At 44.4% G+C, this 15,801-nt stretch overlaps 2 protein-coding genes across 7 annotated transcripts; one reads left to right on the top strand and one right to left on the bottom strand.

The window, feature by feature from the left end:
• Positions 1–353: 353 nt before the first annotated feature.
• Positions 354–6,990, bottom strand: chmp2bb (charged multivesicular body protein 2Bb). The gene is made up of 6 exons (XM_048234604.1): positions 6,839–6,990; positions 6,290–6,381; positions 5,725–5,919; positions 5,096–5,198; positions 3,575–3,681; positions 354–1,545 (listed from the first exon to the last, which is right to left on the bottom strand). Exons 1-6 carry the CDS (start codon positions 6,870–6,872, stop codon positions 1,432–1,434), a joined length of 645 nt encoding a protein of 214 aa, XP_048090561.1. The 5' UTR covers positions 6,873–6,990; the 3' UTR covers positions 354–1,431.
• A 399-nt stretch (positions 6,991–7,389) lies between these two features.
• Positions 7,390–15,591, top strand: creb1a (cAMP responsive element binding protein 1a). Of its 6 annotated transcripts, none has more exons than XM_048234597.1 (8): positions 7,390–7,562; positions 10,572–10,676; positions 10,999–11,172; positions 11,845–11,945; positions 12,126–12,265; positions 12,806–12,988; positions 13,650–13,801; positions 14,046–15,591. In XM_048234597.1, exons 2-8 carry the CDS (start codon positions 10,581–10,583, stop codon positions 14,187–14,189), a joined length of 990 nt encoding a protein of 329 aa, XP_048090554.1. In that variant the 5' UTR covers positions 7,390–7,562; positions 10,572–10,580; the 3' UTR covers positions 14,190–15,591. The 6 variants fall into 6 exon arrangements, with proteins under 6 accessions (XP_048090554.1, XP_048090559.1, XP_048090556.1 ...); XM_048234602.1 differs by having other exon boundaries at positions 7,392–7,562; positions 10,572–10,670; positions 11,026–11,172; XM_048234599.1 differs by having other exon boundaries at positions 7,393–7,562; positions 10,572–10,670.
• The last annotated feature ends 210 nt before the right edge of the window (positions 15,592–15,801 follow it).

Below are 15,801 nucleotides of genomic sequence, written 5' to 3' on the forward strand. Positions count from 1 at the left end.
TGGTCTGACCATTTCCACATATTTTATGATGGTTATCTAATTTTCACAAAATGTGCTGTTGTGTTCCATTGTAATTATTGTTTGACTCAACAATAACATTCTCAACTTTCTCCCCCAGACTCAGCTGTGTATTGTTAACCTCACCAGCTTGTGCTGAACTGTTGAGCTAATGAGGATTCAGAAAACTTTTTAAACAACCATTTAAAAGTTGTCTGACACAGACACACACACTGTTACATCATTCCTGACCACAGCCTGAGCTGATGAGAGCAAACATGAACCACACATCCACCTTTACAAATGACATCAAGTAACCATGACAATTTCAAAATAGATGAATAAAAAACAGGAAATTAAGACAGCGATCATAGTCATTTATTAGTAAATGACAACAGACTTAGTAACAATTTATTTACAAACATGTACTTTATTTATGGCAATATAATAAAATGAAAATGTTGTAGTATATGGAAGGGTTCCTCACCCCCCTTGTCCACCACCTAAAGGCAAGTCTCTGACACGTACCAGGATTACTAGCGAGAAGAACAGTCCAGACCGGAACGGCCATGAGGCCCATAAAGCCCCTCAGCGGACTGATGTGGAACCAGACTGAGACACAGTGCGTGTGTGTGCGCGCGCGTGTGTGTGTGTGTGTGTGTGCGCAGTATGGGAGAAGACTGAGGAGATACAGTGTGTGTGTGTATGTATGTTTTGGAGACAGTGTGTCTGAGTGTGTGTCTGTGTGTGTGGCGACACAGTATATGCTTGCAATCCTGAAAGTCGTCTGCAGCCTCATGAGGTGAAAGGAGAGTTGACAGGTGGGATAAACTAAATGAAAACCTGTCCACCACATACTCTCACATTGAGGAACCGCAACACGCACACACGCGCACACAGAGGAATCTCTCTGCCACACACACACACATTGAGGAAGCATTCTTATTTAAGCTCCAGGTTCGAGGACATATCATCAACTCTTAAGTCCCTATGTCAGTATTCTAAAACTCACACGCGTGCGCGCGCGCACGCACACACACACACACACACACACACACACACACACTAAGGTTGTAGGGGGTGGCATTGAGGGCATGGAGTGTATTTCTCAGAGACACACACACACACACACACACACACACACCTGAGTCTACCTATTGCAGCTGTACGGAGCAGAAAGAGTCAAAACAGCACCTCCCAGTGGGGACTCTGTGACTCTGCTGCAGAGGTTTCCAGAGGTTCACATCAGAGAGACTGAAGGCATGCATGTGTGTGTGTTTGTGTCCACACAGACTTTTCAGCAGACAGGATATGCCTTAGAAAGTCCAAGCTGTATTTTTCTTAGTAGTGTGCCAGTGTGTGTGTGTGTGTATGTGTGTGTGAGTGAGTGAGTGAAAGAGCGAGAGACAGAGAGAGAGAGAAAGATTCTCTGTGTTAGTCCACTCCCAAGGCCTTCAGCTGTCTCTCGATCTCGTCGTCTGAGATGGTGTCCGCTTTGGACGTGGAGGCACTGGGGTTGTTCCTGCTCGCCGCGGGAGCCTTGGACATCTGCACATACACACACACACACGATATAGCTCACGATATAGCTCAAGACACAACTCAATAACATTAAAAAAACATTCAAGGCTTCAATCCAGCCTTTCAGACAGGGTAACCAGCAGACAGCTTATTCAAAGTAACATCGATAGGGGTCGCCAGTAATCCCAAGCTCGTCCATACCAGTCATTTCACCCTTGCCTGGTGACATTTTTAAACCATAACTCATCACTAACACAGGGATAACACCGTTGCTACCAGCACTGGAGTACCACAGTCATTTCAGCATATTGTTGGCCATTAGTTATTATCATTGCTGTTCTTAAAACGCTCCCACACACACACACACACGGTAGGTAGACTGCTTTTAAACACAGGCATTTGTTAAGAGGGTGAGCAGTAGGTTAGTGTTCATGAAAGAACCAATTCATTCTCACATGCCATCCACTTAACTCTGGGATGAGCGCATGCGCGCACACACACACGACAGAGTGTGCACACACACACTAAAACACACTTCACTCAAATGTACCCCAGCCCAGTTCAGACTAAAGATCCGCAGTGAGATGACACAAACGGTTGCCAAATGATCATGTACACACACACACACACACACACACACACACACACACTTGTAACAATTAATTCACACAATTGCGAGTTGTTTTTGTAAAGGTTTCATCTCATTGCGAGTACTTTGTTTGAACTGGGGGGAATTCCATCAACGTCTTTAATGAAGGCGGCGCTTAACAGAAATAGCCTGGCTTGACCTAGCATAGACTTTCAATTGGGGCTGAAGCCGTTCCATTAACTCAAAGTAGCTGGATCTTGCCCTCGTTTATTCGAACGAGGCTTAGGTCAGCTTCATATCTGCTCATGCACGAGGTAGAAAAGTAAACCAAAACAGTAGTTTGACCAAAAGAGGTTATATGTCGTAAAATTTCTGTTCGATTTACAAGCGCCATGCACAAGAATTTTATAGTCATATAAATTGAACAGAGAGAGAGAAAAAGATAGTTGTCTATCAGTTTTCCGCCTGGGGACGCTAGGTGGAGCGGAAAGTCCGAACCGAACCGAACCAGGTCATTTAACCAGCCAAATGATTTCTAAACGGGTTTATTAAGTTGAAATAGTTGCCAATATTTAATATAATCTGTGTAGCACACAGTTGATTTGACATGACACATGAAGCGGTTTTAATGGCTTTCATTAAAGAGTATCACTATAAATGCCATTATCAATGTGATATGCTTTGTAAAGCTGTGTGAGAAGCGAACCTGAGAACACGCACAATTGTGCCTCCTTTACTCTGCCGTCATGCTACGTGTTACACCATCACAGAACGCAAATTAGGCAGAGTAGCAGGACTCCTAGAATCACACGTCAAATTAAAACATTTTTAAGTTGTATAATTTTCATAGATTCTTCAGAACTAGTGAATATATAAATCAATGCATGGTGGCACTGTTGGAAAAAAGTTTTGACTATTTTTGAAGTTGTAGGACATGAACATGCACAGGTTGACGGAACTCATTTGGAACTCGTTTTCCGAGTGATGTTTTTTTTTTTGGAACACAGCTTGATTAAGCTTGAAAGTTAACCTGCTACGGACCAGATTAGTTCTGTGGCATAAATTGCCAAACTGGGATTTAAGTAAACCACACTAATGTAATGGAACTTTCACTAAAATTAGCGAGACTTATCGAAAAAAGCCAGGTTTAGTCTTTAGCAAGGTTGATGGAATACCTTTCTGGCCTGTGCGTGTGGGCCTGATGGTATCTAATGGTTGCTCTAGCTCCCCTCTCTAAAGCCTTTCTGCACTTTTAACACCACAACACACACATGGCTCCTGCAGTGTCACACATACACACTTCGGGGCATTATAGGCTATAATTACACACACTCAGAGATAGATGGATGATAGACATGATCATTGATCCCGAGGGAAATGATATCAGGACCTCCTCGAGCACCCCCACACACACACACACACACACGGCCTTCTCGAGCACCTGGGAGACAATGTTCTGGGACTCACCTTTCCTGAGATCTCGATGCCGATTTCGTCAAGCACCTGGGACACGATGTTGTCAGACTCCTCCTCATCATCCGAGCCCTCGAAGAGCTCATCCAGTGTGTCATTGACTGAGGGAGAAACACAGACAACAATTAAGTCCACCGCGCATACACACACACATGCACACATATACACACAAACAACTACTATATCCACTTGTACCAGACACACAAACAGATAACAAGATAACAACTCCATTTCACACACACACACACAGGATAGGAAGCAATATTAGTGTCAATAGCCATGACTAGAGTCAATGAGGCTAACCTACTCAGGCTGTGATAAACGATTATTTTTTAAACGATTAATCTAGCGATTATTTTTTCGATGCATCGATTAATCTAACGATTCATTTTTTCAGTCCGATTCCATTTCGATTAGATTATCTCCCCATTAATTCACTAATAGCAACTTATACATGTTTATTTACATATCTGAATGAAAAAACATGAATTCTTTAACACTGCAATATATGTTTATTGCTTTTAAGATTCCAAAATAAAAGACTATACAAGTGCAAAGTAATGCATTCTTAGTCAGAGGTAGCATTCAATAAAGTTCAGTAGTGTATGTCTAATTGAGTGCCTGTGTGGGAATCCTTGCAATTAACATTAACACAGTTAAAAGGCTGCTGATGTGTGGATGCAATTCATAACGTAGTTAGTTCAAATAACGGTTCGTACTTCTCCTTTAGACAAGCACTTTTGAGTCTTGGAAAACACTTTTCCATTTACATCGGGATTTTGCAAACATTCAGAGTCAATAAAATGAGCCCTGCATGAGTAACGAATACAAGCAGCTGCAAGTAGGCATGCTAAACTTGACCCTGAAACACTGAAGGTGTAAAATTAAAAAATATTTAGCAGCACACGTTATGCTTGACGAATCGAGGCTCATATTTTGCGTCAACGTATTTTTTGCGTCGACGTCATCGATTATGTCGACGCGTTGTCCCAGCCCTACTACTCATTCAGTTAGGAACAAAATTCTTCAAAACCTGGATTTCTGCTAAAAAGGTCTACAATTATTCTGGAGACATGACGAGGGTTGGTAGGTATTCTAAGAACCATTTTGAGATTTGTGAATGCAAATAAAGATGTATCCATTGATTACTTTAGAAGGTTATAAATAATTTTGGACATGCCATTTTTCATAATAAGGTAAAAAAAAAAAAAAGATGAAAATGCTTCTTTTTTTGATTCCATGTTTCTCCCACATTGTCTTGCAACCTTTTGGCAGTGACAGTGTCATTTTCAGTCAGAACAAACATATCGATAAAGACAAAATCAATATTTGCCAGGGGTATGAATAATTTGGTTCTTAACTGTATGACACTCACACTCACACACACATCTACAAGCCTTACATTCATCTCCTTCCCGGACTCTAATGCAGCCGAGAGACTCCCAGAGCTCTAACAGTCATATGGAGGTCAATTAGTTTTCAAAACAAAACGGATTCATGTGGATATAGCCTTACTCATCTCATCCGTCATTTCCATCTTGGCCGTCTCCTTCTGGAAGTTCTGCATCGTCTGGAGGGTCTTCTGAGGATCCATCTTCTTATTGACCGCCTGCATGGTCTACAGAGAGTTTCGTTAGTCTATATAGAGGCCGCTCACATTAGTCTACATATAGACCCTTTCAATCGGTTCCTAGAAGGTTTCCGGTTGAAACGTTCAACGCCAACGCAAATACTTTGAAAGTAAAATGAATTAGACTTTAGCATAAGGCTCTACAAAATGTCCACTTTAAAACTTTTTTATTACCCAAGTTACCATTAGCTCAATGTTGTTTTCTGTGCCACCAGAAATGCCTTAGGAACACACATGTTTGTTTATGCGGTTGAAACGGTCTACAGAAGCTGCTTACATTAGTCTATATACATGGGGCAGTTTCAATAGTCTACATACAGGGGGCAGTTTTAATAGTCTACATACAGGGGGCAGTTTCAATAGTCTAGATACAGGGGGCAGTTTTAATAGTCTAGATACAGGGGGCAGTTTTAATAGTCTACATATAGGGGATGCTCAGATTAGTCTACAGAGGCCAGTTTCATCAGTCTACATATAGAGGCCAGTTTCATGTATCCATATAGAGCACTCTTACTTTGGTAGTCTTGGCCATAGCACCAGCCATCTTCATCTGAGAGTTCATGAGCTTGGTCTGCGTGGACATGGAGGTGACCTTTGAACTGACGGCGTAGGTGCGGTTCTTCTGCTTGCGTAGCTGAACTAGCTGCTTGGCCAAGATCTTACACGCATCCTTGTTCCCAGCCTTCGCCATTTTCTTAATCTCCAGCTCCTGCACAACAATAATCACAGACACACACACACATAGCACATGACATGGAAGTACTCACACACCCACAACAGATGATATGGGAGTGCACACGTGCATACACACACACGCACGCACACACCAGGTGAAATGGGAATGTTTACACAGACAGACACACACACTCAAAGCTGGTGAAATGGGAATGCTAGCATGAGTACACACCCACACACAGTAGTAAGTGACCATGTTCAGACACTAACAGGTTAAGGTGTCAGCTAGCCTCTCCACTGCCTCTGTGTGTCACAGTGGAAATCCCACACCAGTCTGATGACATCACTCACAGAGGTGCGGCCATGACTACTGTCAGGAGTTATGACAATCCGTGTGTGCTCACCATTTGTTTCTCTTGTCTCTCCAGGGCGGTGCGGTCTCGGGTGATCTGCCGCTGGGTTCCCCTGAGTTCTTTGGTTTGCTCTTTGATGACATCTAGGAGAAGAATCACGTTCTAATGAAGCTAGTTTACAATACACACTCACCTAACCCAGACATAAGCACAAAAGCATCAGTAGACTAGTTAGAACAGCGGACTGTGGTCTCGAGAATATTGGTCAACTCAACTTCTTCAAGGGAAAGACGTTGGTTTGGCCTCGTACAAATCTATCGAATCACTTGGTGTTTCGCGATAGACGGATCTTTACACTGATTCTCAAACGACAATATGCCCCTGAGTTCAGGGAGGCTATCTTTGGCTGGCAAGTTTCAAAGCTTGGTAAATGCGACACTATACCCTACAGTCCTGGCGAGATCAATCCACATAAACTGGTAAGGCTACTTTTAGCTTGCTAGCTTAGCTCGTCAACATTAGTTTGCTAAAATGCGGCATTATCCCGCAATTGTGGCGACAAATATGCAGGCAACTTGACAATTATTAAGACCAACTCACCATCCACCGTCTTTTTCTTGAATAACGAAGCCATAACTATAATGTGTGATTATACGAGCGAAGAAAAAAGAAATGGACAAGATTGCATTCACACAACTTCGACGTTCCGAGTTACATGGTCTGTATTTCCTGGTTTGATTCCAAACAGGAAGAGCAACTACTTTTTTCTCCTCGCAAACGTCAACACAATGGGCCGTCATTGGTGGAAAATTGATACTCGAACTGATTCTCTGTGAAAATGGACCAATCACAACTGCGCGGCTTAGTCGTCGCCATCCATGCAAATACTTTCGTAAAGATTGAAAATTATATGTCCATAGTCAACGTCAAACAGTGTATGTGCCAGAATCGTTAAATGTCAAGAATATAGCACTTTATGAATGTTAAAGCAGCCAACCAGAGACGGTTGATAAAGCTAAGTTAACTATAGAATCTTTGAGCCAACAACGTTCTCGTGTGAGCATGCGCAGTATATGCATAGTTTCGTGTAAATCCGCCCATGTTCGTGTGGAGCTCGGCCCTCTTCGTTACAGTTTCGGCATTTTCCGGGACAACATCGGATCCTGTCGATAGTGAATTAGAGCTGATTTTCGTCCCCCTCGTTCTCCGTGTTGTTGTCCTCGGTGACGCGACGGAGGTGTAGCCTGACGCGGTCTCTTACGTGTCGGACTGAATAAAAGTGGAGCTCCGAGGGCCCGGGAGTGACGAGCAGAGTCTGTGTCGGGTAAGAAGAGGCGCGTCGGTGGGGGAAAGCGATAATGCACACGCTGTAAAAGTTAATATTCGGCAATGCTCGGTCCGTTTCTAACAAAGAGATCATGGCGGCGGTGGGCATGTTTCACACAGCTAAGTTGCTAGCTAGCCCGTTAGCTCGAATGAGTCAGAAAGAGATGTGGAGTTGGAGGAAACGAATGAGATCTGTTATGCATCCACGGGAAAAACTAGCGTAATAATGTTGAGCAGATTACCAGTCATCAAACTGTACGCGATTGGACATTGGATGGGTACGTTAGCGATCAGGGTGGCTGTTTTTTCCTATGACATGGTGTTCTGTGCTAACATCTTGAAATGGAACAGCAAGCTGGACACATGCAGGCAAACATTTAGCCTGGGAGCTAGCAGCCCACCCAGCGCAAACCCAACGCCATATAAAGAATTGGTTCGGCGAGGTTGAATAGATCTGCTCTTTTCGTGGTTTAAAACGACCTAGCTGTGCAGCACTGAACAGTTGCAATGCGTCTTCGCAGTCGTGGGAGATTGCGTAACTTACCATCTTATACTTTCACTCAAATTCAAACTCGCATGGTGTCAGATTTCGACATGGGGTGAATAAATTCCAACGCTAGTTAACGTTACCATGTTACATTGAGTGGTTACCGCTTGCAAGTATCAATTAAAGGTGAATTTACAATGGTCGATATTGTCATGCTGTAGCGTATGTAACATGTAAACAAATACTGATGGAATTGATTCCCTGACTTGTAATACATCCGGAAGTAAAAAGGCGGCAAATTGGCAACTCTTGCCATACTTTGAGTCATCGGCGAGTCTGGTCTAGTACTCCCACCTCTACCCACAGTCATACGCGCACACACAGAGACAGTCGCATTCAGGCATGCATTCTTTCGCTCTGCACGCGAGTTATCCCTGCAACGTCTACAGTCTCCTGTGTATTCCGTGTTGTAACACCTAGCTGAAGACCACATCTCGCATGTCATTTTATTTCTGGAAAATGTAGTTTGCCTCCATATTAGTTTTGCATATTTAGCCCCCCTCCCACCCACAATGTTTTCAGCTACACTTTGACTAATGCTTACACTTTTGTACTTTCGTCCTCTGCTGGATGTATTTATTGTTGCCTAAGTTGTCCTTTGCATGGTGGCTTGAATGTTATTAGTCTTTGTAAGTTCGGACAAAAGCGTCTGCTAAATTCCATTGTTCAGTTGGCTGCTAGTTAAAAGTATAGGGTGCGTGCGTGTGTGTGTCAGAATGGTAGGCGAAGCCTTGCCTAGTATTTGGAGGGTGATTTAAAAAAAAAAAAAAAGAAAAGCTGAGTCAACTCCCCCTTGCCCCCAGACAGACAGGAGCAGAGGGAACCCCCTCCCAACTCCCAACTGACCTCTGACCTTTAGAATTAAGCTCTGCTGGACTCCCAGGACCTTTTCCAAACGAGCCCCTCCACGCTCTTCCTCTTTGCGTGTGAGTTCATGTGAGGCTCCGGCATGTACCGAGCCAATCCACAGTAGTGGGTAGAGTGAGAGTGACGGGCTATCATGCCCTAAATAGCGTGTCAGCATCAATGCTCATTTAATGAGAATCGGCAACAGTTTTTGGTGTGTCCATGCAGCACCTGAACTCAACCTGTCAGTTGTTTTTTGGCCCGCATGCATGGCAATATTTGTTAATTAAAGTTCATTCATGAAACTGATATTTGTAGCACAAGCAGTAAAATGTGGAAGATCAGGGAGAAGTAGGCCTAGACCTACACTACCAGTCAAAAGTTTGGGGTTACTTAGACATCAGTTGTTTTTTTTTATCAGGGTAGCTGTTTTCAGATTACATTTTTATGTGCTTGCATGATTGCAAAAGGGTTCTCAACTGTTGTAGAAATAAATGGCTCATCTTTAATGCAATATCTACATTGCCCATTATCAGCAATCATTCATCCAATGTTCCAAAGGCACATTCTGTTTACTAATCTGGTATCATTTTAAAAGGCTAACTTGGAAAACATTGGAGAACCCTTTTGCAATTATGTAAGGACAATGTAATCTGAAAACTGCTGCCCTGAGTAAAACAAAAAACAATGCAAATGATCTCTCTGCATTGTATCTGGTATCCTTCTCTCTGTAATGGAATGGAAATAAATGAAATGGAAAGTGTCTCCAAACTTTTGACTGTGTGTGTGTAATATATATATATATATATATATATATATATATATATATATATATATATATATATTAAAAAGGTGTATATATATACACACACACACACACATAGATGAATAGAATAAAGAGGGAAAACATTGCAAAAACATTATTATACAGGGTATCCAAAATATGTGTTTTATGGTGTTTGTAATATTTATTGAGTCGGTTATTTCAATAAAAACGACTCTTAAGTAAAATTTCCTTTTTCTGCCGAGGGCCTCCCAAAGTTCAGCGCTGTATCAAACCATACCCCTTTCTCCGCGCGCCTTCCACAGCCACTAGTGCCACTACTAAAGTCCCAACGGCAAACACACACTTGTGCACACAAGGTCTGTGCCACCACTACCTGATGTCAATCAGTCAAACCGACTTTATGTATACAACATCTTCATGCAAGACAACAATATAAGGTGTTTAACAATGAAATGAAGAAGAGTTTAGAAGAGCACTTTGTGTTAATAATTACAACTTCAGGCTTGTCCTTATTCAGTTTCATGAAAATGTGTGACTTTGACAAGTTGAAATGTAAATTCTGTAAGTCTCTCATTCTGTAAGTTGATTTGGATAAAAGTGTCTTGCTAAATGCATAAATGTAAATGGTCAATACATAAAATTAAACTTTCATTGGGTGCTGTGATTGTCATTCACTGATGTCCACACCTCTTTCTACACCTGAGGAAGCCCCACCCTCTCCTTTAGGGTGAATTTGGTTTATCTAAGTGACATTTTATCTCTGGTTTGTGTGTGTGTGTGTGTGTGTGTGTGTGTACGTACGTGTACGTGTGTGCGCCCGCATGCAGGTGATCTAAATGACTATGGAAGCTGCTGCAGAGGTCCAGCAGGGCGGCGACACTGCTGTTTCTGAGACAGATACCCAGCACATCGCCACCTTGGCACAGGTACAGGTATATACAAACAGACTTTTACTATCAAAACACTTTGAATGTCCTTATCCCGGTAGTGTGTTGGTCAGCATTCTTTCATTAAAGGCATCATTTGAAAGCACACTGTCTCATAATGAGCATGAGAAACTAATTTTGAAAAACTGACCCATGCGACTGGTTTCGCCATTGAGGGTCACACGTATGGAATGGGGTGGGAGGGCATAACACTAGGCATTTTCTAAAAGGAATGTGGCAAAATAATAATTTATTCTCGATTACATTGTTGTTGTGATCGTTTGGAGCCAAATTCGAGATCGAGATTAAAATCCGATGAATTGCACAGTCCTACCTCTCCATGTGTGGACTGCAGGTGTCCATGGCAGCGGGACAAGCGAGCGCCAGCGGACCCACGGTCACTCTGGTCCAGCTGCCCAACGGGCAGACGGTGCAGGTGCACGGAGTCATCCAGGCCGCACAGCCCTCCGTCATCCAGCCCCCGCAAGTGCAGACAGTACAGGTGAACACACACACACATCCAGCCCCCGCAAGTGCAGACAGTACACGTGAACACACACACACACACACACACACATATACACACACATCCAGCCCCCGCAAGTGCAGACAGTATATGTGAACACACACACACACACACACATATACACACATATACACACACATCCAGCCCCCGCAAGTGCAGACAGTACATGTGAACACACACACACACACATATATATACACACATATACACACACATCCAGCCCCCGCAAGTGCAGACAGTACACGTGAACACACACACACACATATATACACACACATCCAGCCCCCGCAAGTGCAGTGTTTTCTACTGCATTTGATGAATCAGATGTTTTTTAATGGCCCATATGGATTGTTTTATAGTCATGTGTTTATTTATTCTTTTTGATTCATTTTAATTTCCTTTTATATACCTTTTTCTTGGGCTATTTACGTTTCATTTGTTGGTTCTGTCTGTTTAAGTCACATTGAATGGCGATTATGTATGATAATGTGCTATACAAATAAATTTCACTGATACGCACACACATCCACATATTCACATACACAAACTCATTTATGTATTCACACTACTTGAATGCACCTTTGAACACAAATATTATTAACCTGCATGTGTGTAATTGTTTGTTTGTCGGTGTATGTGTGTGTGTAGATTTCTACTATAGCTGAGAGTGAGGACTCCCAGGAGTCTGTGGACAGTGTGACTGACTCCCAGAAGCGCAGAGAAATCCTGTCTCGACGGCCCTCCTACAGGTACATACACCTTGTTGACATGGAATGATCTACTGTCTGGTCAACATATACATACATACATACATACACACACACAAATACATTGTTGACTCGGAATGACCTCCTGTCTGGTTAACACACACACACACACACACACACACACACACACACACACACTGACCTGTGGTCTGAACTTTGCAGGAAGATCCTGAATGACCTGTCGTCGGATGCTCCGGCTGTTCCGCGGATAGAAGAGGAGAAGTCTGAGGAAGACTCCGCCCCCGCCATCACTACAGTTACCGTGCCCACGCCCATCTATCAAACTAGCAGCGGCCAGTACAGTAAGAGCGTGTGTGTGTGTGTGAGTGTGTGAGAGTGAGTGTGTGTGTGTGTGTGTGTGTGTGTGTGTGTGTGTGTGTGTGTGTGTGTGTGTGTGTGTCTGAGTCCAGCAGTGATGACTCTTAACCAGGACTGTGTGCTTGTTTGTTGCATACTCTTATATATGACTGATATAGACCCTTAGACCACTCGTTAACAAACACACACACAGTCATACTCCCACTGAACTGATATGAGTCCCTTACATAGACCACTCGTTAACACACACACACACACACACAGTCATACTCCTGCTGAACTGATATGAGTCCCTTACATAGACCACTTGTTAACACACACACACACACACACACACACACACACAGTCCTACTCCTGCTGAACTGATATGAGTCCCTTACATAGACCACTTGTTAACACACACACACACACACACAGTCCTACTCCTGCTGAACTGATATGAGTCCCTTACATAGACCACTCGTTAACACACACACACACAGTCCTACTCCTGCTGAACTGATATGAGTCCCTTCCTGTGCAGTTGCCATCACTCAAGGTGGGGCGATTCAGTTGGCCAATAACGGCACGGACGGCGTACAGGGCCTGCAGACGCTGACCATGACCAACGCGGCGGGTGCCCAGCCGGGCACCACCATCCTACAGTACGCCCAGACCAGCGACGGACAGCAGATACTTGTACCCAGCAACCAGGTGGTTGTGCAAGGTGAGAGTGTGTGTGTGTGTTTTCTTTTTCTGGCTGTCTGGCTTTTTGTGTGTGTTTTTAGCTGGCTTTCTCTGTTGTTCTGTGTCCCCCAATGGCAGTATACTGCCTGCCTGAAAAGAGTCCTGGGGGACCTGTTCTGCTGGTTTCAGCAGAGGACTGATCACCTAGGAAGGCCAGTTAGTTTCAGCAGAGGACTGATCACCTAGGAAGGCCAGGACTGATCACCTAGGAAGGCCAGGACTGATCACCTAGGAAGGCCAGTTGGTTTCAGCAGAGGACTTATTAGTGATGGGGACGAGACCACCTATGTCGAGTCCGAGTCAAGATCGAGTCTTTGTTCAAGTCCTATCTGTTTGGCACAGATTTCGTTAAGACTGAGCCGGAGAGGTCAACTCAGCTCTGTGATCTTTTGACAAGGATATCATGATCCACTGTTCCAAATGGAGCAATTAGGCTTAACAGTACTAGGTCTGAGAGTTTGTTATCATCCATATTAACTCTTGCAACACTGATTGCCCTAAGCAGTGCTGTCTCACTTCTGTCATTAGGACGAAACCCAGATTGGAATGGTTTAAGAACAGAGCTAGTTTAGGTGATCCTAAAGCTTTGTGTGTGTGTGTGTGTGTGTGTGTGTGTCTGACCCTGTGTTCCTCTATTTCAGCTGCGTCCGGCGACGTCCAGGCCTACCAGATCCGCACGGCCAACACCAGCGCCATCGCCCCCGGTGTCGTCATGGCGTCGTCCCCCGCTCTCCCCAGCCAGGGTGCCGAAGAGGCCACGCGCAAGAGGGAGGTCCGCCTCATGAAGAACAGGGTGTGTGTGTGTGTGTGTGTGTGTGTGTGTGTGTGTGTGGGTGGTGGGGGGGGGTGGCCACATGCAAGAGGGAGGTCCGCCTCATGAAAAACAGGTCTGTGTGTGTGTTTGTGGGGGGGGGGGGTGGCTACACAGGCCAGAGGAAGGTCTGCCCTGTGTGTGTGTGTGTGTGTGTGTGTGTGTGTGTGTGTGTGTGTGTCCAGGTGAGTGTCTTTCTAACTGTGCTTCCCCTCTGGGCCACAGGGAGGCAGCGCGGGAGTGCCGTCGTAAGAAGAAGGAGTACGTGAAATGCCTGGAGAACCGCGTGGCCGTGCTGGAGAACCAGAACAAGACCCTGATCGAGGAGCTGAAGGCCCTCAAGGACCTGTACTGCCACAAGTCTGAGTAGGAGCCTGCAGGGGGCGCTCTGGAGCCGCCCGAGACAGAGACTCACACAGGCACGCCAGACACACTCCTCCTTTTCTAATTCTCTCGCTTTCTTTTAGTTTTTTTTTTTTTTTTTTTTTTTTTTTTTTTTAAAGAACACCACAATAATGGTCTTTATGGAAATGAACAGAAATTGGTTGTGAGTTAGGAAAGCGAGAAAGGGATGGAGGGAGGCACATATGAGAGGAGGAGGAGAAGGAGGAAACCTATGAGCTGTTAGTCCTCTATACTAATGATGAGGCAGGGTGCTGTTGTTTTAGATCATGATGATGTGAAGAGGATTGTGTTTATTTGGCCTGTAAGTCTCTCTCTCTCTCTCTCTCTCTCTCCCTCTCTCTCTCTCTCTCTGACTGAGGGGGTGGAATCCCAGAGACATCCCCCTCCAAATGAAAATCAATGGCAACAGAACCACTCTGCAGAGGCTGTATGTGTGTGTGTGTGTGTGTGTGCAAAAGAGAGAAAGACAATGGGTTCGTCAGAATGTGTGTCTGTTGGTGTCGAAATAGGTCCACTCAGATTTCAAAGGTCTGCTGAGACCTGCCATTCTGGCCTCTTTGGCTGAGGGGAAGTGTGTGTGTGTGTGTGTGTGTGTGTGGGGAGGAGTGTATTATACTGAACAGCAAGAGTCAGGGCTCTGCCATGCGTCCCCAGCCCTCAGTGCTCTTATGGATGGGACAGGTGGCCATTTTGGATCAGTCCCATCTGGCTTCAGAAGCATCAGTGCTGTTAAAGAGAGAGACAGACAGACAGAAAGACAGATGGCCATTTTGGCTCAGTCCTATCTGGTTTCAGAAGCATCAGTGCTGTCATAGGGAGAGACAGACTAACAGACAGACGGACATTTTGGATCAGTCCCATCTGGTTTCCTTGCGTTGGGTACTGGTGTTGGGGGCTGTGTGCTCTACAGGTTCCTAAATCGCTCTTGTTTTAATGCCTGTGTTACTAACACTTAACTCTACTTTGTTTAACTGCAATCAGATAAGAATCATGTACTCTCTTAATCTCAGTTGCTTCTTATGGACCCTATGGTTTCTTTTTTTTGTTTTGTTATTTGCCTGTATTGTATGTTCTTTTGATGAAAAGAAAAAAAAAAAAAACGCAACATTGCTTTTGTTACGATGTTACAAGCGCTGTGCTCCAAGGTGTGTATAGGGAGGGGTTGGGTTGGACGGGGAGGGCATTGTTTTTTTGTTTTGTTTTTTTTCCCGAGTGTTTGGGCAGTCCACATTAGAACCACCACTGCAGCAGATGCAGCCAATCACAGAACCAGCAGAGAACCGCAGCGTGCGCGCACACACACACATACACACAGACACACACACACACACACACACACACACACACACACACACACACACACGCACGCACCGCTTCATCGGCACTCAGGGGCGAGCCATCACCACCTCTGCCTGCCCAGCCCCTCTGCTCATTGGCCAGTGGGATGGACCCGTGGGATCCTCTGGTTGCTGATTGGACAGTGGCCTGCTGTATTGTTACCCCTTGTTTGTCCATTATTACTGCGCATAGCCATCTGTTCAGTTGTATATGAATTATTTTTAAGAATCGTTTTTTTT

The sequence above is a fragment of the Alosa alosa genome, chromosome 23 (genome assembly GCF_017589495.1).
Source record: "Alosa alosa isolate M-15738 ecotype Scorff River chromosome 23, AALO_Geno_1.1, whole genome shotgun sequence".
Taxonomy (NCBI): Eukaryota; Metazoa; Chordata; class Actinopteri; order Clupeiformes; family Clupeidae; genus Alosa; species Alosa alosa.